Source organism: Aspergillus flavus, chromosome 4 (assembly GCF_009017415.1).
Source record: "Aspergillus flavus chromosome 4, complete sequence".
NCBI classification, from domain to species: domain Eukaryota; kingdom Fungi; phylum Ascomycota; class Eurotiomycetes; order Eurotiales; family Aspergillaceae; genus Aspergillus; species Aspergillus flavus.
The window spans coordinates 4,329,848-4,351,235 of record NC_092405.1 but is presented as its reverse complement, the minus strand read 5'-3'; the positions used below and the strand labels follow the sequence as shown (position 1 = coordinate 4,351,235).

The window sequence follows — 21,388 nt, the reverse complement described above, 5'->3', positions numbered from 1 at the left end:
GAAATTGGTAAACTTTCCGTTGGAACCGTGGATACAAAGTATCCTGATTCAGAGAACAGGTTCCGTGCTTAATCCAGTGTTATCGGGAGAGGCATTTGATATGTTTTTCGCTCAGGGCTTGTACCCTATATCCATCATCACCAAAGCCTCTCAGCGGAACTTGAATCAGGGAGTGTAAACAGTTGCACGCATATCCATTCGGCCTGGATTGCGCCCCGTTTATACGAAATTCGTGCATATGGTTGGGTTTGGCATTACCCACTGCACGGATTGCTAAGAAAAGACAACATGATCCTCCCGGGTGCACCACTATATGTCCATCCATGCTGTACAACCTCGCGCGAGATAACAGCAAATTTACCCGTTCTAGTTTAAGTTCTGCTGTCATCTTTGTTCCCTATGGTTCGCCCATCTCTGATGGTTGGACCAACTCAGCCTTTGTCCCAAATTCTTGGGAAATGTAACCAATAGAGGAGGATTGTTATGCGTCATGGCTGGCATTGCAGCCACCCTGCATCTTCGCAGTAAGCTTCCTCCGTTTGTAAGGCCGCCCACTCTTCAAAGTCTTTCGTCTTGTCGTTGCCCTGCTGGCTCTTTCTCCCTCCTCCTTATTGTCCTACTATGCCAGCTTGAGCGCATGAAGTCCTCCCCGTTCCATCGCCAGATGTCAAAAATGTCGCTCATTCATCTCATGACATGGTTGTTGATAACTATCGATTATTTATTATTAGGGGTATCAGCACAGACAACGACAACGGAGGCAAGTGCTACGGCGACTGAGACGTCCAAAGGAGCCGCAACACATACGATCCAGGTTGGACCGAGGAGTGACCCTCATCAATATGTACCCAGTAGCGTCAACGCATCTGTCGGCGACGTAATCGTCTTCGAATTCTATCCGCGAAACCATTCGGTAGTAAGAGCGGACTACGATGCACCATGTGTGCCTGCCCAGACGAGTGGTCCCGTCTTCTATTCCGGCCATTTCACGAAATTCAACGAAGAGAATGGACAGATGATAGGACCGGTGGGTTCAAATCTGACGATGACAAATGCTTCTGTTACTGATATCACCTAGCCACCCACATGGTCGTTAGTTGTGAACGATACGAAGGTGAGACCGGTCCCTCTAAGATGTATTTGAATTGCACATACTGATATGGTTTCACCTAGCCTACCTTCTTCTACTGTACGGCTATCGGCTCATGCAACGAGAATGGAATGGTCGGGGTGATAAATCCGGTCAGTGATCATGGTTCCCAATTCGGACCCTTCGTTCCTAACAAAAGCAGACCGCAAACATGACATGGGAGCATCAAAACAAGAAAGCGATAAATTATCCCTACCAGCTCGAACCATGGGAGCACATCCCTGCCGAAGGAGAGAGTCCGAACTCATCAGCGACCTCCAGCCCTTCCCCATCGTCGTCCGGAAGCCACCTCAGCGGCGGCGCCATCGCCGGGATAGTCGTTGGAGCTGTCGCATTCATCGGCCTTCTGGTGGCATTTTTCTTCGTCATGGGAAGAAACCAGGTATACAAGAAGTGGATGACATCGCAGGATGGGACCACGGAGCGGACCGCTCGCTGGGCTCTGTTTAACAGCCACGGGGAACGCAAGAGTGACTTCGATAGCACGCAACCTCCTGGCGACCAAGCGACGTATATACCAAGTCCGGACCTCACCAATCGCACGTATGTGTCAGGGCAAGGACAATATGGCTGGGACCAGTCGATGTTCCAGCCTATGCCGCAGTCACCGCCACCAAGGAATGTAGCACCGACCGAGTTGGAGGCACCCGATTCAGTGGTTCATTATCGGACCGATGTAAGGTGACGCACTACTATCCAGTAATGACTATGTGATATGGGAGTTAGGATAATGTTTTGCATGGTACGAGGAAGGCTGAGCACCGGTCAGGGCGAAAATGTTTAGGGCATAAGTTCTTGTCTGATTGATATCCCGAATCGTTGTATGTTGTCCATATTGATTGTCATTTGCCAGGAATGCATAATAGACTTAGTGACGAGATTGCCCAGCATGATAATTGGCAGTCTGGTGGTAAAGCGGCATCAATGTTACTTTTCATTTCCTCCCATCAAAGTATGCCTTGGAGTTGTGGATAGGAACTGATGGAGGCGTAACAAAGCCCGTGTAGGACGGCATGGGGCTACAATTTGTCCCAACAAAGCATTGTCTAAAAACCTGCCATTCATTATCGACCTATATACTAGAGGCAAAGACATGTTTGTGCTGCAAGGAGCCCTAGTAGGGTCGGCGATCTCGTGTGCTGAACGCAATGCAACCTAACCTGAACTTCCCCGCATTTCCACTTCGTCAACTTGAAGCTATCCCAAAGCGGGGAGGGTCATGTGCCCCCTCCAGCCCTCGTTGGTGTATTATCTTGGTCGAACTCTCATGGCCTGATACCCAATTATTCTCAAGTAAATGATAGGTCAAGCAACCCGTGCGAAGGGTAATCAATTTCCTTTCCGATAAGCTTATCACTTGGCAAAACATTGGCATCGCCATCTCTTCCCTCTTCAGGCATCGCCAGTTCGGACAAGCACCGCTTGTCGAAGCTGAGTACAGACGTTTCTTATCATTGTTATGCTTAATTCCCACGTTAGAACTCACTAGTTTCAACTTTGATCTTGGCCAGGTAGAGTCGACTTAGACAGGATCATACTAACATCAATAGGACTTATCGTTATCTCTATCAGCTCCTTTTCTTCATCCCCGCACGGCAGCATTACTTCACATCTGTCGTGTTACATTTAAACTCAGAATGTCCCCCGCGCCTTTTCCCCTCCTTCCCAGAGTCCGAGTTCATTGGCAACATGGACAAGAAGAGTGTTATAGATGACCACCAGGTCTCAAAAGAGGATACGGGCAATGGAACAATTATCCAACCTCGAGAGACCCAGCGTGGTCTCTCCTCCAGACAAGTGCAGTTGATGGCGATCGGTGGCTCTATCGGAACAGGCCTTTTTGTGGGTATAGGATCGTACCTGCGCGATACAGGTCCTTTGTCTGTGTTTTTGGGCTATATGTTCTATGGCCTTCTGTTCGTCTGGCCTGTCAATCTTTGTGTTGGGGAGATGTGTGCGTACTTGCCGATTAGAGGTTCTATCTTTGAGCTTGCGGCTAGATATATCGATCCTGCTTTTGGATTTGCAATGTATGTTTGTCAAGTTCCTTTATTAACTGGGTACTAACATATCATCAGGGGATGGGTTTACTTCTATGGTGGATTAATGCTTGTTTGCACGGAATACTCCGCTGTAGCCACTGTGATGCAATACTGGACTACGAGTGTCAACCCTGCAGCTTGGGTCGCCATGGCGCTGGTCGTTTGTTTCCTGCTCAACATCGTCGCGGTCAAGTGGTACGGAGAGAGCGAGTTCATCATGGCCTCCACCAAGATTCTCCTGCTGATCGGTCTTGTTATGCTCACCTTCATTACCATGGTCGGCGGTAACCCAAAGCATGATGTTTATGGATTCCGAAACTGGACTCATGGGGTGATGTACGAATACTATACCGACGGTGCGACAGGGAGATTCCTCGGGCTCTTTTCCGTCATGGTATATGCGGCATTCTCAGTGGCAGGCCCAGACCTACCAGCCTTAGCTGCAGGAGAGATCCAGAACCCACGGTGGACCATCCCACGCGTTGTCAAAATGACTTTTTACCGAATTGTTGGCTTCTACGTGGTCGGAGTCCTGGCGGTGGGTATCATCTGCTCGCCACAAGACCCTCGTCTTCTGTCCGCCATCGACTCAGGTGCAGCCGGAGCGAATGCGTCTCCCTGGGTCATCGGAATCCAGAACTTGGACATCCACGGGCTCCCAGATTTGATCAACGTATTGATTCTTTTCTCGGGGTGGTCATGCGGCAACGCCTATGTGTACAGTTCCAGTCGAACCCTATATTCGCTCGCGAGGGACGGACAGGCCCCGAAATTCCTCCTTAAATGCAATTCGGCCGGCGTTCCCATCTACTGTGTCATCACCGTCTCGCTTCTTTCCTGCATCTCCTTCCTCGTCGCGGACACTTCTGCCGTCACAGTTCTCTACTGGTTCATTGATCTGACCACATGTGCCTTGATCATCACCTACACCAGCATGGCCTGCATCTTCCTTGGATGGTACCGCGCTCTTAAAGCCCAAGGAGTCGACCGAAAGACGGCGCTGCCCTGGGTCGCTCCATTCCAACCGTACTTTGCTATCGGAGCCGTGACGATCGGTAGTTTGATCACGCTGTTCAATGGATTCAGCGTGTTCTCGCCGTTCAGCGTACAGGGATTCATCACCTCATACTTTGGTCTTGCTTTCTTCGTGGTCATGTTCTTGTTCTGGAAGTTGTATCATAAGACTGAGTTTGTAGATCCTGCGACAGCAGATATTTATAGTGGGAAAGCCGAGATCGACGTCGAATGTCGGATCTGGGAGGACGGTGGATTCGAGGAGCGACGAAAGGCCGAGCTGGCACAGATGCACTGGGCCAGAAGGATGTGGGAGAAGATGTGGTGATCACCGTCATCCTGTTTTGTGTATTCCATATCTCAACGTCTGCACTAAATTTACACTCTACCAGTCACACTGAATCTACAAAACACCATAGAACTTCTGTATACAACCAAGTACCAAATATCAGCATCATAAACCCCCCTTAGGCCTCCACATCATAATCCCACCCACATCCTGACCACCCAAAAGCAACGAAAACCTTCCTCTCAACTCAAACCCCAAACTCCGATAAAGCTTCTCCCCATCCTCACTCGCTTCCAATCCAACAACGACTCCATCCTCCTGCGCCCGCCGCAAAACCTCCCCCATCAACCGCCTCCCAATACCCATACGCCTCCAATCCCCAGAAACAACCACACTCTGCGCATGCCACCTCTCCCCATATAACCTCTTCATCTCCTCCGAATCCCAGAACCGCAAACCATCCACCTCCGCAGACTTCTCAAACCTCCGCACCGCATCAGCATCCCCTGACCGATCTGGCCATAGTAGATTCTCAATCCACGTCTGGACTGTGACGAACCACCGTCGTAGCGTATTCCAGATGGAGGTCTGTGCTGCGATTAGGTCCCGTGCAGCTTTGTCGTTTCCTAGTCGGATGAACTGTGCATATGCCACTGGTATATCGGGGTTGGAGACGGAGACGGCCACGAAGCCGATGCATCTGGGATTGAAGTAGCGGGCACGGATCATCTGGACGAAGCGTCGGGTGAAGTCTTCTGGGTAGGCATGCCTGTATGGAGAGAGAAATTGGCTGAGGGGGGAGTTGAAGTAGGTTGTTGAGGCTAGGTGGGCCATGTAGGGGATGTCGGGGCGTGTCATGCGGCGGATTTGGATTGTTTCGGTTGTCATTTTGCTTTGTAATTTGTGAAGGGTATTTGAGTCGTTTTAAGTAGGGTTTTACTTGGCCGATGTGGTGTTTCTTGGTTCGCTTTGGGTGTGTAGATCGTAGAATAAAGTATATAGATGTTATCGGTAGGCCAGGCTTTGGTTGCGACCGGGTTGTTCTGATATTATATAGTAGGTATCAGGCTAAGCCAGTGGAGTGAGCCTCCTTGTTGTAGTCGAATACGAGGTTGCATGAATACGAACTCTTGTCCTTGATTAGCAGTGTGCTTTGAGTCATTTAGCAGGCCTTTTATAGTGTCGATTCAATTTCTTGGCTCTTGCCGCGCCCTAATGTTGACAAGACCATTTCACGTTGTACTAGCGAACAAGACACATATAGGCTAGTCGTATGTTCCTTTGCATTCACACTATTCCAATAACTTCAGTTCGTGGGCATGCCGGCCTCCACACCCAACTTCTTGCACGCCAGAAAATGCAAGGCCAACGTGAGGGCCTCGTTCATCCCATTGGGTTTAACAGCATACCCGATGATTGCCTCCGGTCGAATGAGGTTCCTCGACCACGTCGTCCCGCGCTGCCTCTCCCTCAGGAAGTCCTCCTAGTGTTAGTAGAGGTTCTCGTCGTATGTCACCAGCCTCAGTTGGTCTTCGCGCGCCGGCGTGGGAACTGGCTGTAGGTGCACGTTATAGTATTTACCTCCCATCTGTAACGTGCAATTCTGGAGGCAGTTCCTGACTACCAGTAGCAGCGCGTCGAGGAAATTCTTAGACAGTAATCTGTTGGCTACGTTCAGCTCTGCGAAGCTGTCCTTGTGCACGTAGGAGGAGAAGTGTGCGTGGGTTACTTCCGTGCACAATCGGCTCATGTCCTGGGCTAGCACGTCCACCGGCTTGGAAAAGTCTAATGCGAGGAAATCAACGCGGGGATCCTGCATGACTAGGGTCAGGGGGAAGTGCGACGTGATAATTATACGTCTCCATTCCTCCTGCGTGGTGTATTTGACGAGGTGGTCTAAAATGGCTGACCCTGTGATTCCATTGATGCCACTGATTAATACGACCTTAGCCATGGTGGGTATGCAAGGAAAATGAGAAAGTATTATAGTGTTGAAGAGAATGAGCGATGCAATGGAAGCTCGAGTAGAGACAAAAGCATCGTTCTTTTTATGTCCCACCAAACCATCCAGTTCAATCTATCCCTTCTATACATCAATTCACCCCCGCAATCAAGGTCCACGTTTCGAGGTATCCGAACGAAATCCCCGGTTCTCTAACACTGTAGATTTGGATAATGTGGTTGCGAGGAGAGGCAACACGTGGACCGGACAGCAAGACAGGCTCTGTCTCGGAAACATGCATGAAACTTATTCCAGTAGAAGAGACCTGCAGGAGACCGGTTGTATTGCTAATTCAGATATCATGCGAATTCGCACCATTTTTGGACTCTGGACAATGTATTCGGTGAAGCGATATGATTAGGGAGATCCACAGCACCGAGACTAGGCTGGTAGTGGCTGTTTCTTCTGACATATTGTCCATAGAAATATTTGATTATTAAACTATAGATTCAGCTCAAAGTAACTGGGTCACTGACCATGGATCCGCGTTATATTTATATACATCCATGCATAATACCTTCATCAAGGGGCAGACTAGCTAGAAAGAAAAATGCAAATGATATTAGTTTCCCGTCCTCAACCCATTAGGGTCCACCTCTGTAGTGCTGATCTCCCATTCCTGCAAGAATGGCATTCCCCACACGTCCTCCTCATCCGGGCTAGGCATCAATCCCACAGGATAAATCAGACCTGGGAAGTTGAATTGTACAGACAGACTGGAATCATCCGTCCCTCCCCGGGAATCCGAACCGAGTACATTCCCGGGCACGCTGTTTTCGGCGGTACATGTCTGGCCAGTGGCTGACTCGTGGCCCGGTTCAAGGTCTTCTCCGGTATGGCGGAAGAATACTCGCCAGGCGAGGCGGTATATAGCCAAAAAATCTTTAGTCATGGTCGATAATAGCCAGCCTTGGCGGAGCATCTTCGCAGCCAGAGAACAGCCAGGGCAATGGGGCGGCCATAGTACTTTTGGAGGGAGTTTGTCGCTACCATCACCTGCAGTCTTAGTTTCACAGCCCGCACTGAAAGGTTAAGAAAAAAGGGAACGTGTCCAAAAGACCGTCCGAGTTCAATCTCGTCAATGTTTCCACGATGTCGTATGCTAATTGAGAACTAGTGAAGAGGAATCATGACAGATACTACCTAGCATTTTAGCCAGCAAGCTGTAGCCAGATCACTGACGCATCGGTTACCCTTGAGGCCAATGCCAGAGACCAGATAAAGGGGCATGTCTCCGTGTAGACAAGTCTAGTCTTCATCCTAATTGCAGCTTCATACTTGAATTTCTGTGTTTATATGTCCATGAGTTACTCGGCAGGCGTATCTCGCAATATAGTGTAGCAAATGTAGCCATTCATAGGCTATTGTCAAAGCTGGCGTCATCGTGAGAGTAATACATACATCCACAGTACGCAAGAGCCACTCCCTATGTAGATATATATATGTAGCGCTACTATCTTCTCAACCTATGCGTTATGCAACAGGATCATACTCTAAGTCCGACCTCCATTGCAAAGACCCTTCTTCCACGAGTCTCTGCTGGCCACAAATCGATCACCTGTGCCGAGAACCCTCTCTTTTCAATGCATAAACACTCACCATTCCCATCCTCGGAAAGCAAGTCTAGGGCTTCTACCCTACTGACTTTCAGGACTTTTTTCTGACTTATATGAGCATTAAGAGCATCAACCTTCATCAATCAAAGCATGTTAATTCAGGGGAAGAATGTCGGGCTCATAACCCGAAAGTCGCTGGATCGAAACCAGCACATGCTACTTTATTTTTTGAATTTTTTTGGGTTATTTGGTGGCTTTGGAGTGGATAAATAGTGGATTTGATGTGGGACTTGCGTGAAAATTTTATGCGTGGTTCGGGATATCTTCATCGTTATTTTGCCGTGTTGTTGCTGACCGCCCTCCCGATAGTAATACCCGCTTAGGGCTTACTGGTAGACCGCTTCCTTCTTTGATCCACTTTTTATCCAAATTAGTCCAATCGCATTGACGCTGCATAGACGACAGGAAATTGTTTGCGAGGATTATTCGTAGCTTTAAATGTCCTTACACTTTGGGCGTGGAATGGAAATGACATACGGTACGATGTATATACAAAGTAGAAGGACATACATTCAAACATACGGTGGATGTCATAGAAATATACATCGATAATCCAATAGCTTCATTAGGCAGATGGTGAGATAACTACCAATATCTAAATAATTTGGGAAATAAGAAAATAAACTAAAACCGAGGGGTAAAATAGAGGGAAAAAACATTTCATGTGCGTGTCAATCTGCGCAGGAGCTGGCAAAGATGCTCAGGTAATAGCAGCAAACATGGATTGAATTTATAACCATCACCATGCAATCTACCTCAACTGCAATGAACTAAGTTCGGATGACCTGCATTTGACTACCATTCAGTTAGTTAAGGGACAGAATATCCAAATCCGTTCCTCGTGACTCGAGAGTAATAGACTTCCCTAGCAGTTATCTTTACCAGGATATGCACAATCGGTTCCTTACCTTGACACAAACCTTAGGCCGAGTTAATGCATGTGATGTTCAGACATTAGCTGAGTCAATTTTTCGTAAAGCAGTACAAGGGGTTAGAAGTAGAAAATTGGTCATCTCCGAAGACATGTTCCTTGCAGAGCTAGATCGCACGCAGGCTGAACACAGCATTCGCCAGAGCGCTCTCGCGAGATTTGAACCGTCTGTTACCTCCCAGCCGGGCTTCGCCTTCGATAATCAATCAGTTAACCCTCCGTCATTCGCCATTGAACACAACGTGCAAAACAGGCATAATGGAATTCAAGACGATGAGGCTTCAACGTTATACACTTGCTGTAGCGGAGCAGGGAAAGCAGTACAAGCAGCTCTTGAATCAGGAGAGGGCAGCACGAAAAGCTGTTGAGGATATCAGGAAGGAAAAGACTACTATGGTATATGATCAAACTGAGAATTGTGATGATAGCGAGAAGAAAAAACAACATGAAAAAGAGCGACTCCAACGAGAGATTGAAAGAAGGGCCAAGGAGGCAGAACTGGAACGGCTCCGGAAGCTCCGAGAAGAGGCGGAGAAGCAACGATGCAAGGAACAGGAGGCCCAGAAGAAACTGAGAACGATGGGAGTTTGCTGCATGGGGTTCCGGTGGATCAAGCAAGCTCAGGGGTATCGATGTGCTGGGGGTTCCTATTATGTTTCGAATGCGAAATTGGGGTTGTAGATATTGAGTTCGTGTCTAGTTCTGGGTCAACGTGACATATTTTATTTACTATACTCCCCCTAAATGTAGTGGTTCTTCTTACATGATGACGATAGTTCAATCAAGGCTAGGAAGAACTCCAGAAATGCCTCTTTACGTGGCTGATAGCGGTTTATTGCGAAGTTCATCTTCCTAAAATCATCGCCTCCAAAGACGACAGAGAGATTTCATGCTGCAAATCCTGAACGTCCCCAACAGACACAGATATCTTAGATTATTTATCATCTTTAGTATAAATCCAGCACATACGACCACAGGGTGTGGAAAATAGGGCTTCCCGTCCGCTCAGCCGTACTCAAGCCACACGCCGGGAGGTTAGTAGTTGGGTGGGTGACCACCAGCGAATCCCTCCTGTTGTATGTTTTTGTATAGTTTTGATGTATGATCTGATTCGATATTCAGATACACGTTGTTATGAAATCTGCATGCCCTTTATTGTGTGGTCTATGTTGTTTGACCTCCTTATCTGATAACTTCAAGTTATGATCACCCTGCTTGACTATCTCACGAAACCCTTCAAAGCGCTTTTGGCCTCTCAGAAATACTTTAGTCGAGCTCCGTAGTTTTTAGCGTAGCCTGACATGGTCAGACATACTGTTATTGGTATCTAGACATAGAAGTAGCACTAAACAAGGACGCTCTTCCTGTCTTGCCATCTTAGCTCCTTTACTATCGAGCAAACAAGGATACATATGCAGATCATTGTACCAAAGAACCACTCTCTGACTATAAATTGTATCCTAAATGCCTCAGCCCGTAAAGGTAGCTAGACACCTACCATAGCCATATCAATCCCTCTTCAGATACTGAGGAGTACTACTCCCAAACGGCTACGGAATGATCACCGCAAAGACCGACACTTATGACTCAACAACAGCAGAACTTAGTAAGTGATCAGCACGTTGAACGGTGACAGGTTTACAGTAGCGTACGATGTTTATATCTCAGCAGCTATTACTACACAACATGAGGTTATATGCCAATGAAATCAGAAATAAAAATATACATTGAGTAATATTTTCCTAAGCCGTTTGAACTCATAACGGCAAAACTCCCGAACTACTCATAAAGCCATGGTCAAACAATTACCGCGCGGGATGGGGAATGAACGCGAGTCGGGAGCCAGCAAATCAACATAAATTAATTTATATCAGAGACCCCTCGGGTTTCGGTACGTAGCCCCGCTACAACGCGCCCTCCCAACGGTGCAGAACCCCTTAAACGGTGGATACTCTCGCAATGAGTACGTTGAGTACGAAGGTTCCCCTGGTTCCTGATGTTAGTTTATCAATCTCTTTCCCTTCCTAAGTGGGGTGGATGTTTTAGTTGAAACGGCCCTCAACCCTAACGTTTCCCGATTCGGTCATGATAGACATACTTTCGTTCCTTAATCAGGAAATTTCCCGCATTAGATCTCATCGCGTACGTCAACCAGTTCCTCAATCGTACAATAACTCTTGAGTTTCTTCCATATATGCTGATGATCTTCTTCAGGAGGATGTCCGGCCATTCCTCCAGGACAGGGATATTGTTCCCTGCTAATGTACACGTTCGAACAGAGACGCGCATGCGCACCGGTTGATCTTCCGGACTGGCTCCGTTGAACACTTTTGTATATAGTGTATAACAGGGACCGGCTGTGCTGCTTGTTCTGTCTTTCATTGGAAAATCTCTTTGTCAATTCAACCTCGTTGTCACCAGACGCATATATACAATCACCACCAAAATGCGTCCCTCAACCCTTGCAGCAGGGACAATCGCGTCCCTAGCAACCCTCATCCAAGCCTTCACCCACCCAGGTCTCCTCCACACAAACACCGACTTCGAACGCATAAAAACCAAAGTCCACTCCAACACCGAACCCCAGCTAACAGGCTGGTACAAACTAACCAACAGCTCCTTCGCAAACCCCAGCTACACGCCCCGCCCCCAAGAAACCATCTACCGGGGCAAAGACGGCACGCACGCCGAGAACTACCCAAACCTGTACAAAGACATCGCAGCCGCCTACGCCCTAGCCATCGAATGGAAAGTCACCGACGACAAAACCTACGCCGACGCAGCCGTCTCCGTCCTCGACGCCTGGGCCACAACCCTAAAGAGCATCTCGGGGAACTCGGACAAGTTCCTCGCCTCGGGCATCTACGGGTATGAGTTCGCCAATGCGGCTGAGATCATGCGTGATTACGATGGCTGGGAGGAGAGCAAGTTTGCTGCCTTTAAGGATATGATGGTCTCTGTGTTCTATCCCATGAATCATGATTTCTTTGTCCGGCATAATGATGCCAAGATTGATCATTATTGGGCTAATTGGGATCTGTGTAACCTCGCTTCTATGCTCTCGATTGGTGTGCTCGCGGATAACGAGACGATGTTTCAGGAGGCGGTGGATTATTTCAAGAATGGGACTGGTAATGGTGCTATTGAGAAGATGGTTTGGAAGTTGTATGATGTTGACGGTCAGGTTTTGGGTCAGGGGCAAGAGGCCGGGAGGGATCAGGGTCATGCTATGCTGGATTTCGGACTCTTGGGCGCTATTGCTCAGGCGGCGTTTAATCAGGGGGAGGATTTGTTTGCTTATGGTGATAATCGCATTTTGGCGGGGTAGGTTTTTTCGTTCCCTTCTTGTTCTCCTTTTTCTTCTTTTCTTTGTTTTTTGGTTCTTGGGTTTGGAGACGGAGTTGAAGATGATGGTATGGACATGGACTTGCTACTAACGTCTACAGAGCTGAATACGCAGCCAAGTATAACCTCGGCAAAGATGTTCCCTATACGACGTACCAGAATAGCGACGTGACGCAGACAGTCATCAGTGAGAATTCTCGTGGCGATGTGCGTCCTATCTGGGAGCTGCTTTATAATCACTATGGAGTACTCAAGAAGCTGAATGCGACTTGGACGAAGCAGTATCGGGATATGGTGGTTGAGAAGGGCGAGGGTGCTGAGGGTGGTGGTGGTTATTATGGGAGTACCAGTGGTGGGTTTGATCAGTTGGGGTATGGGACTTTGCTTTATAGTCTTTAGAGTAGTGTCCTTGTATTGTTTGGATTTGGACACAGGGCTGGGATGAGTTCTGCTGGTGGATTTCATGCAGGAAGGTATTTATTGTAGATGGAGGGAGTCATCTACCTTGATTCTATTCCATGTCGTGACCTTAGTATATAGTATAGTCTACCTAATACATTCTCTCACATACTCATTAAACATAACAAGTCTATCTATACAAACCCCCCTCAACAGCAAAGTAAAAAGAATACCACCAAACCCCCAAACCAGACCCCCGTAAACCCACCACCAACAAACACCCCCCAGCAAGCCACAACCCAATTTACGCCCAGCCATGCATCGCCCAAAACCACGAGACCCAAATCTCCCTCCTGCATAAGGTATCTCACCTCACTCGAGAATTTCAATATCGACTGCCCTAGTATACACCATACTAATCAGACGACCACCCGGAAACCATGAGATAGGGGATTTGAATACAGCCCGCTAGAGGTGATACCCGGACTGTGGCTGCATGGTGATAATCAAATGACTTGATTTCTTTTCTCGTGTATGCTCGCTGAGCAGGAGTTGGGCATTTGGATGTATGTACTTTGGGATGTGGTCGTGTTTGTCTTTAATCTTGGTTCTTATCGGGGAGGGGCTAGATTAGATGGTTGGGATGGGAACTGGTCGGGTGGTGAGCTGGACGGCCGTTGATGCAGGTTGTTTTAAAGGCGTCTGGGGAGGGAATGAGATGCCTGTTTGGGGTGGGGGGTCCGGCTTGGGGGTTTGGGTTTGGTGTGGTGAAGGCAATTTGTTGGGTGTTCTTTTTATGTCGTTTCTAGGTTGTGTTTGTAGTTGGTTATCTTATGGGTGATGTTGGAGATGAGCTTTGGACTTCTTGTGGGGGGTGTGAGTTCGCTGGGTGAGTTGGTGTTGTATGAGTGAGTTCAGCGTTTTTTCTGGTTTAGAATTTGGTTGAAGGGTAGAAGACTACTTCAAATTACCCTTCTGTCTATTTAAATATATGTTGATGTTAACTACATATATACAGAACAAATGGTTGTCGCGAGTCACTGGGTCATTGGTACCCTAAACATCGACACAATATATTTAATGCAACCAGTCCATTTACAAAGTGCAAGCAGCACGATGACATATGTAGACCGAATACATCATTTCACAGAGTCCAAATCAGAATCAGGATCAAAACCAAGCATTCAACTCCAGACCAACGTAGAAGCATCGCAGGGACACAAATAAGCAATCAATCACAACTCACCACAAGCACCCGTGCGATGTCCGTCTACGTCAAAGCTCCAGAAACCCAACTACATAGAACACCAGCGACTCTGAATACAATTACATCGCCCAAAGCAAGCTGCCCAGTAGTGTTCAACGAAAAGCCACAATTAAATAGCGCAAGGACCACATGTACCGGTAGAACAAGGCACTGTACGGAGTACACATTACATTAGAGAAGACGGAGCACATCACACCGGGCGAAGTACGCGCGACATCCCACGCTGTTAGCCTGAGTCTGCAAACCATCAAGTCTTACCTACATGCGCCATTATCCAATACGGATACATCCGCGCACAGCCCTGCCGTAAATTAATATCGATTGCTTACAAGCGAAGAGTATGGCGGGGTCTAGGACAGCTGGAGTTAAGGGTACATATCTCCAGCTTGGGGTGATATCGGGTTTACTCCGGCAGTCCGGCTATAGGTATCAGTATTACAGGTTGTCCTTTCTTTTTTTTTTTTTTTATCTTGTTTACTTTTTTGGGAAATGTACTTAAGTACATACATACATGTATGTATGTGCATGGTATGTATGACTGCATGGGTGGGTGCATTAGCTGCGTTGTGGCAGGCCTCCTGGGCTGTTTGTCTCTTGTTAACTCGACCAGGGAAGATGCAGGTGGCATTATCCAATCGTGGGTGGGATGTGGTCGGTGGCTGCAGGGACCTCTTCTTGTCCAAGGTTTTGGATTATTTACTTTTACTGTTTGGTTGGCGGGTAGTGAATTCAATGTATATGTATATTTTAAAAAAGAAATATTCTTGGAAAATAATCTCGGCTGAAGCTTCCCCATAATCGATGTCTTTCTGCACTGCATTATTAATTCACCAGAAACTAGGCTCAGAAGAGAAGACGAAGAGACGACTTGCTTCGTTTTTAGCGGACGGACGGGATCAACAAGGCTCAGCCGCAGATTAACTCCACAACTTCACATCAGTGGGCTTGTTCATTCGTAGACTCCGTGGAATGGTGTGCGTAGGACCAGCCGCTAAATGTGATTAGATATCTGTAGGTGCGGCAGCACCAGGAACGGTTGAAAGTGGATGGCGGTATGGTAACCATCCGTTCTTAGTTACAATACTTAGGAGTAAAGGACAGGGAATTGTGATGACTGCAGCCAGGGTAACAGGGTTAACTGTTACCAATCATGCAGTAGTGACTGGGCGCTAAGAGGCTGGGGGCTCCACTGAGCTGCGGCCGCTAAGGCTATCTTCTGGTGGTGAGCTGTCGTGGTCCAGCTTTCTTGAGGTATTTCTCGTTGCGAAAATGACGGGACTCTTTGACGGAACTTAAATCTCAGATAGAAGACCTCAGATGGCTATATCTTTGTGTGTAAGGAGGGGAGTTTGGGACCAAGTGCAGTATGCCAGAGACTACTTTCCCAAAATCCTGTCTGAAACGACACAAATATTTAACTGGTGGCAGGTCCTCTTAGCGCAGACAGTGGGTACCTACTCCAAGCACTAAATTAACCAGGATAATTGCTGACAAGTCCAATGACAAACCCAGTGCCAAATATGGCGTGCTACATGTTAGGGGATTTAATCCGTATCAGATAGCACATGGTCAGTGCTGCCCGTTGAGCTCAAACGGTCATGGAGAGCTTCCAGCCATGAAGATCTGTCCACCCTGATACCCGTCAACCGTGGATCATCTATGCTGAACACGACCTGCAAGCAGGCAAATGCAGCTCCACAGATTCACTCAGCATAGAACCTGCGCCATAGTACCTACCTTAGAACACCTCTTCAGCCGAATCTCTGCAGGTCTGCTGTAAAGATATCGAATGTATGGACGCGCATCCGGTGATGGCATAGTGCAGATCCGGCCAGCTCAGACCACCTACTGGCCAGAAACGCTTGAGCTCAACGCACGCTCTTCGGAGATTTTTCTCGATGTTACCTCTCATTGATCCACCCGGCTTCAACGGATCGACAATGCAATTGTATCATCGATGCATGCCACTCCTTACAGAGCCACGCATGTCTCGTCTGTGGCGGTTCTGCAGTTCAGATCTCTGGATTTACGGGTATAACCGTCTGGCATCAGGGCTTAGTGACTTGTCGGCGCAGTGTTGACGCAGATGATCGACCACTCCGTAGAGGATTGTCTGTCTCATGGATCATCTGAGTATAGATACCACGTCTCGTTTGAAACCCCTTTTTGTAATTTTTTTCGCTTTGTATTTTTTCGTTAATTGGTTTTACTTCCTTAATATAAATACTACAGTGGCGTTAAAGACTGCCCAACCGCCTAAACCCATGCGACGTAGATTCTCCAATGAGACACTACGAAGTAGCGTCTAGTAGGCGCCGGCAGACGATCAGCAATGTAGGTTTCGGCTGGACGACAGACCAAACTAATTATAGTGAGCATGGTGGTACGGTAGTGCTCCTGAATATATAGATTAGCGCGGTGAAGGTAGCTAAAAGAGACAAAATGAAAAGTTGTCATAACACCCCTCGTTAATGTCGTACGTTGCGCATAGATAGGGGCTCTATAAAGCAGGTTAGCTGATATATCAGGTCCATGCGATATTAATAATGGTCACCGATACCATTAACCATGAGAATCATCATTTCCCGCCAGTTGTTCTTCTGCGAAAGATGCACTACTGCATAAGGAACCACCTGACCCGTCCGTGGCTAAACTCAATGGAGTAGCGCTCGGCCTCACACCAGGCCTGAGGTGTCAACGTTCGAGGGCCGTGCGATGAGAAGTAACTTCCCCGGATTTGTTCGGCGCCGTATTGCGTTGAATCATGCGTGATTATACTATCCATATAGACACAAGTTCAACGTGGTAACAGGCGATAGCATCCGTGAGAGCACACTGATACTCATGGAGATATCCGATATAGTAATTTTATGCTCAAAGTAGTTCAGGCACCTCCCGGATGCCACCCCTCGCAATTCAGGCCGAACCTGAACGTCATGGCGTGGGGCAGCAGCCAATCAGGCGGGCCAATGCGACTGGTCGCCTGGACCGCGCGGCGGCTAACCTTAGGCATCGCAACCTCGTGCATTATTCACCTATTTCGGGTATTTTGCCCCCAGTTCTCCGATGGCTGCCCACTAAAAGGTTAGTCGGGGAAGAGAAACTCTCTGGATGGAACATACATCTGCACGGTGGCTAGAGTTGCCTGTGGATGTTATAAGGTCGTATTCTATGGACAGGGTAGCTTGTTAGTTTTCTGTAGTTATCGAGTAACTTTCGACGCTCCTACACCTTCGTTGCTTAATCGGAAGAGCTAAAGAGCTCGTCCAATAAAGCGGATAAAAATAACACCCTTCGTCATGCTACAAGAACAGAAAGCTAGTCCGGGACCTGACCGGCGGCATTTTCGGCCGTTCAATGGAATTCCCATTGAATTCTTTTCATGGAGGGTGGCCACCAGGTTATTGTCTCCTTTGTCCGTCGTATTGGACCCATATAGATCCCCATACGGAGTCCTCACCACGTTCTCCCAGACCCAGTCCGAAAGTTTAAAAACAAAATGTAGCCCTGGAGTAGGAAGGTGAACAAGGGTAGACCGTCAGGAGACAGGCGAAAGTCAAATTGCGCCAATGCAACATGGGAGCGTCACGGACCACTCTGGATGGCTCGGTGGCTAGGTCCTAATTTCTAGAAATTCGAGCGTTCCCTAGGGAACTGGCTCCCGTGCTCAGGGGACGCATGGTTGGGGAAGTCCAAGGACGATCCGCGCCATCACCGGGTCGTATATCCAATGAGACGTGGCTGGATGTCTGGAGTATGGAGTACTAGTGTAACCATTTGCTGGTTCCGACCTTTTTCGTCCGTGGTTGCGCCAAGTCTTCAATACCAGAGAACTGGCCGGAGGCATCTTTGACAGGAAGAAACCCACAATTTCGTTCAAATCTCCACTGAATGAAGATCCGGTCTCCAACTCATCTCTCATAGTGCCCGGAGCGGATCCGGGTCAATTGAGAGAAACAATTTCGAATAGGGCAAACGAGCACGGTCTAATGAGAGAAGACACTGATTCGGAGCACTCGGAGACCGACAGAGACACAATAACCAAGACATTCAGAAAAAGTGGATGACTTCTTATTAAGTTATCCACCGGTTGCAACGGATCGGGGGGTTGCGATTGGCACAGAGGGCTGAACGATGAGATGGGGAAATCCCCCACACTCGACGAAGGGTGCAGCTTCTCATTTGCTTTCCCCCACAAAATGGCGCAGAGCTGCTGTTTGTGGCCTCGGAAGACGGCGTGGCCTTGGGGTTTTTCCCTTCTTTGTTCGGCTCTTATTCGTAGCCGTGGTCGTCTTAGTCCATCCATAGCCAGTCAGATCGTAATATTAAAGGATGATAGTGGTCTTTGTGCGGCTTTTGACTGTTTAGGGGGCAAATTGATGCGGCGCCAACCGCCACCCCATCGGTAGCCATGGCCCTGGATCCCGGGTTAACCGTCGAACAATGGTTGACTTAATTAGATCCTTCTTCAAATTTCCTTCTTCTGGAATATCTCTTTTCTTTTCTTCTTTTTTTTTTTATAATTTTCTTTTTTCTTTTTTTATATTCTTTTTATCCACTTTGCCTCTCAACAAATTAAGTGTTGATTTCTGGAAGCCACAATTGTCTGCCGATCTGTCACGAGGTCTGGGGTTGGATTCCACGTTCAGTTCCCTTCCGAGACATTAATACCTGTATTTAATAATACCATCGTCTTACCATACCCGCCCGCTGAGTCAGCTGTAGGATGACATCATTGGATCATTTGTGATACCTCTTTTCAACCACAAGTCCATTCCTCCAACACTCACCGGGAAGCGTCACCCCTGGACTGGAGGAATTGCCGACGCTTAAGTTCGACTTGGCCCGAATGGGCAGTAGCGCCTGTCACCTGACTGGCCTTGCCTCTTTTCCTTTCTTTCTGTTTTCTTATCGTCTTATCAGGATCACATTATCCTGAGATAACTAAGTAGCTGCGATTAGTGATGGTACGTACCATGGATCTCTCTTGTGGTACTGAGAATGTAGCAATTCCGATTGTACATCACCCTTCCATCACCCGGAGTATCATCACGGTGACATGTAGTAGTCGACAAAGGGTACTACCTTTTTGATTGATTTGACTTTCGATATGTATTACAATTAATTCCACGACTCGGACACGATCGTTGACGAGACCCTAAAAAGGACGATCAACATTGAGGCAATAGGCAGCAGCTCCGTCGGTTGGTCACTGCCGCAGGTCCCCACTGATATACAGGCTCTGTGCTCCATCTCGTTCCGAGATACTGATAGTCCCCCCCCAAGCTATGACTATCGCGAAATTGGACGTTCCAGAGTGGAATGTTTCAGCTTTTCTTATCTCTTGTCTCTCAGCTCCCTACTGGGTGCATATTCAATTATTTTTAGTTAGTCAGACATATCGGTTTAGTATAGTCAGGTCGCTTCCTTGTTTTCTTCGATGTATTACCGGTGTAATTAGGGAGGTTTACGGTGCCTATGATCTTAATTATTCTGGGAGCCGAATGGATATCGTCAAAGAAGAGAGACCTAAGCAGGGAAATGATGCTCGACCGGAACATCATGCCAACCAAACCAGGCGAGCGGTCATCGGCATGGATTACTTAGGTGCTCCCATAATACAGTCATTTTAGGAAAGAACGGCGAAAGGCGGTCGGACTAATTAAGGGTGAATACGAAGGAGTCATCCAGGCACAGTACATGGCCTCCTCGTACATACATAATTCATGCTCCTGTTTGCGCCCTATCACCAGAAACGTAAATATCTCGACAATAATGTCCTGGAGCCTAGTACCAATCGAGATGGCCTACGTAGGAGCTACTTTTAGATCCAAGAAGGACTTTCCTAGCGTGTCATAGCACCGATGTCCGTGGGCTGTACCGATGGAATGCGTGGGCATTGTCTGTGAGTCGTATGAGCACGACGTTACCTTTTCTAACACCGGTCAATACCTTGCTGAGTGGTACCTAGGTCGAGACAATGTTCTACCTGGAATTCTTCCACATTGGTTCTAATTGTAATTCTGTGATCTTGGCTTTTTTCTACTTCTTTGTTTAACTGTTCGATGTTTTAAATTTTGTTTAAGATATTCACAAAAGTAGGGGAAATAAGACATTCAAGGTCTATAATTAAAAAAAAAAAAAAGAAAAAAGTAATTTTGACTTTATTTTATTAAAAAAAATAAAAATAAATGACAGATAATACCCGGGGGGCCGAGAATGACGATACAGTACGACAATTGAACTTAACAAACAACCACATCCACACCCCCGTGACCGGGGGCGTGGAGCAGGCCGCTTGGCTCTGGCCCTGTCATGGCCCATGCTCCCCTGCAACGGACGGTGCACTAATGCCGGTGACCCCACCAGCGACAAAATGATTGGGGGAGGGCCCTGACTAATCCTTCTCAGGGCGCCTCGTCTTTCGTGGTTTATCCCGCGACAGTCGCTGGGGTAAGGAGTTAGTTCAGCGGCTAGTTTGTGGCAGAGTTACGAGCATCTGTCAACTTCCAAGCAATCATCGTCTGCATATTAACCAAAAAGTTCTGGAGCAACTGCTGACGAGGGATTATCCCCATTTTCCATTTATTACCTGCCTCGTGCGACCATTCCCACTGCTTTTCCTTTCAGTCCACTCAGAGCGCAGAGACCATTGCGACTAGTCTTGAACCACTAAGCTCGAATTAGTAGGTAAGTACACGGATTCACGACGATTACTACTACCACGACTACTACTACTACATCTTCTCTCGCTCTTCCTCCTGGCACCATCTTATTCAACTTCTCCATTCATCTTTCTTCCTTTGGACTGTCCTTCTGCAACCACTTCCCTTCCCCCCACCCCTACCATCCCACTACCCTGTCCTCTCTTCTCCTTCATTCCCCCTTCCTCTTCTTCTCGCCAACGCTTCTCTTCCCCACACGCTTTCGCTGGCTTATGAGCAATTGATTCACAGTCGAAGTCCCCTATCAATTCGGCTATCTCCGGCGTCCGCATCCGATCGATTTGTACTGTACGAGACGCCGCATCAACGTCGGACCAGTCACTCCTGTTGCTCCATTTGGTATACGCCAAACGCCATATTACGGTCTGGAACAACTGATTGTGAATGAAGTCATTTCGTGTCATTTTCCTCTCGCCCATTTCTGTGAGTTTTGCATCCGTGGTTCTTTTTTGGATTGCCTCCAAACCTTAACCCCTACTGATTACACCTCGCTCGAGTTCCCCAGGAACCACTTCGCCACAGCCCACTTAACCTCGTGGGTTCTGACATTCCGCCTCGTCGACTCTCCCTGACTGGGCAATTCGCTTGAATTTGTCGCGCTTTTCATT

The 21,388-nt window shown here is 47.7% G+C and overlaps 8 protein-coding genes and 1 non-coding gene across 9 annotated transcripts; 5 read left to right on the top strand and 4 right to left on the bottom strand.

Annotated features, from left to right (window-relative positions):
* The first annotated feature begins 175 nt into the window (after positions 1-175).
* On the top strand, positions 176-2,086 carry F9C07_1599510 (extracellular serine-rich protein). Its single transcript, XM_041292452.2, has 4 exons — positions 176-1,027; positions 1,079-1,114; positions 1,174-1,242; positions 1,293-2,086. The coding sequence occupies exons 1-4, from the start codon at positions 491-493 to the stop codon at positions 1,833-1,835; spliced, it is 1,185 nt and encodes a 394-aa protein (XP_041146856.2). The 5' UTR covers positions 176-490; the 3' UTR covers positions 1,836-2,086.
* Positions 2,087-2,839: 753 nt separating this feature from the next.
* F9C07_10288 (amino acid transporter) lies at positions 2,840-4,534 on the top strand (the record flags this gene model as incomplete). Its single annotated transcript, XM_041292451.2, has 2 exons — positions 2,840-3,180; positions 3,229-4,534. The coding sequence occupies 2 exons, from the start codon at positions 2,840-2,842 to the stop codon at positions 4,532-4,534; spliced, it is 1,647 nt and encodes a 548-aa protein (XP_041146855.2).
* Positions 4,535-5,697, bottom strand: F9C07_2284069 (acyl-CoA N-acyltransferase). The gene has a single exon (XM_041286120.2). It carries the CDS (start codon positions 5,381-5,383, stop codon positions 4,661-4,663), a length of 723 nt encoding a protein of 240 aa, XP_041146854.1. The 5' UTR covers positions 5,384-5,697; the 3' UTR covers positions 4,535-4,660.
* Positions 5,698-5,715: 18 nt separating this feature from the next.
* On the bottom strand, positions 5,716-6,892 carry F9C07_2160175 (uncharacterized protein). The gene has a single exon (XM_041286116.2). The coding sequence runs from the start codon at positions 6,447-6,449 to the stop codon at positions 5,985-5,987; it is 465 nt and encodes a 154-aa protein (XP_041146853.1). The 5' UTR covers positions 6,450-6,892; the 3' UTR covers positions 5,716-5,984.
* A 167-nt stretch (positions 6,893-7,059) lies between these two features.
* On the bottom strand, positions 7,060-7,389 carry F9C07_2233275 (uncharacterized protein; the record flags this gene model as incomplete). The annotated part of the gene is made up of 1 exon (XM_041286115.2): positions 7,060-7,389. The coding sequence occupies one exon, from the start codon at positions 7,387-7,389 to the stop codon at positions 7,060-7,062; it is 330 nt and encodes a 109-aa protein (XP_041146852.2).
* Positions 7,390-8,200: 811 nt separating this feature from the next.
* Positions 8,201-8,272, top strand: F9C07_t158. Its single transcript has one exon. It is a non-coding gene; the product is annotated as a tRNA-Met (tRNA).
* A 1,030-nt stretch (positions 8,273-9,302) lies between these two features.
* F9C07_10292 (uncharacterized protein) lies at positions 9,303-9,725 on the top strand (the record flags this gene model as incomplete). The annotated part of the gene is made up of 1 exon (XM_041286129.1): positions 9,303-9,725. The coding sequence occupies one exon, from the start codon at positions 9,303-9,305 to the stop codon at positions 9,723-9,725; it is 423 nt and encodes a 140-aa protein (XP_041146851.1).
* Positions 9,726-11,404: 1,679 nt separating this feature from the next.
* Positions 11,405-13,745, top strand: F9C07_2284065 (GPI anchored protein). Its single transcript, XM_041292428.2, has 2 exons — positions 11,405-12,368; positions 12,491-13,745. Exons 1-2 carry the CDS (start codon positions 11,491-11,493, stop codon positions 12,786-12,788), a joined length of 1,176 nt encoding a protein of 391 aa, XP_041146850.1. The 5' UTR covers positions 11,405-11,490; the 3' UTR covers positions 12,789-13,745.
* Positions 13,746-20,827: 7,082 nt separating this feature from the next.
* F9C07_10294 (uncharacterized protein) lies at positions 20,828-21,199 on the bottom strand (the record flags this gene model as incomplete). The annotated part of the gene is made up of 1 exon (XM_071507375.1): positions 20,828-21,199. One exon carries the CDS (start codon positions 21,197-21,199, stop codon positions 20,828-20,830), a length of 372 nt encoding a protein of 123 aa, XP_071366719.1.
* Between the last annotated feature and the right edge of the window lie 189 nt (positions 21,200-21,388).

Bases quoted from the DNA above. Each gene is read 5' to 3' on its own strand.
- F9C07_1599510 (XM_041292452.2), top strand. From the start codon at position 491: ATGGCTGGCATTGCAGCCACCCTGCATCTTCGCAGTAAGCTTCCTCCG. The intron at 1,115-1,173 runs GTGAGACCGGTC...GGTTTCACCTAG, and splicing joins TAGTTGTGAACGATACGAAG to CCTACCTTCTTCTACTGTAC. The intron at 1,243-1,292 runs GTCAGTGATCAT...TAACAAAAGCAG, and splicing joins TGGTCGGGGTGATAAATCCG to ACCGCAAACATGACATGGGA.
- F9C07_2284069 (XM_041286120.2), bottom strand. From the start codon at position 5,383: ATGACAACCGAAACAATCCAAATCCGCCGCATGACACGCCCCGACATC.
- F9C07_2160175 (XM_041286116.2), bottom strand. From the start codon at position 6,449: ATGGCTAAGGTCGTATTAATCAGTGGCATCAATGGAATCACAGGGTCA.
- F9C07_2284065 (XM_041292428.2), top strand. From the start codon at position 11,491: ATGCGTCCCTCAACCCTTGCAGCAGGGACAATCGCGTCCCTAGCAACC. The intron at 12,369-12,490 runs GTAGGTTTTTTC...TAACGTCTACAG, and splicing joins GATAATCGCATTTTGGCGGG to AGCTGAATACGCAGCCAAGT.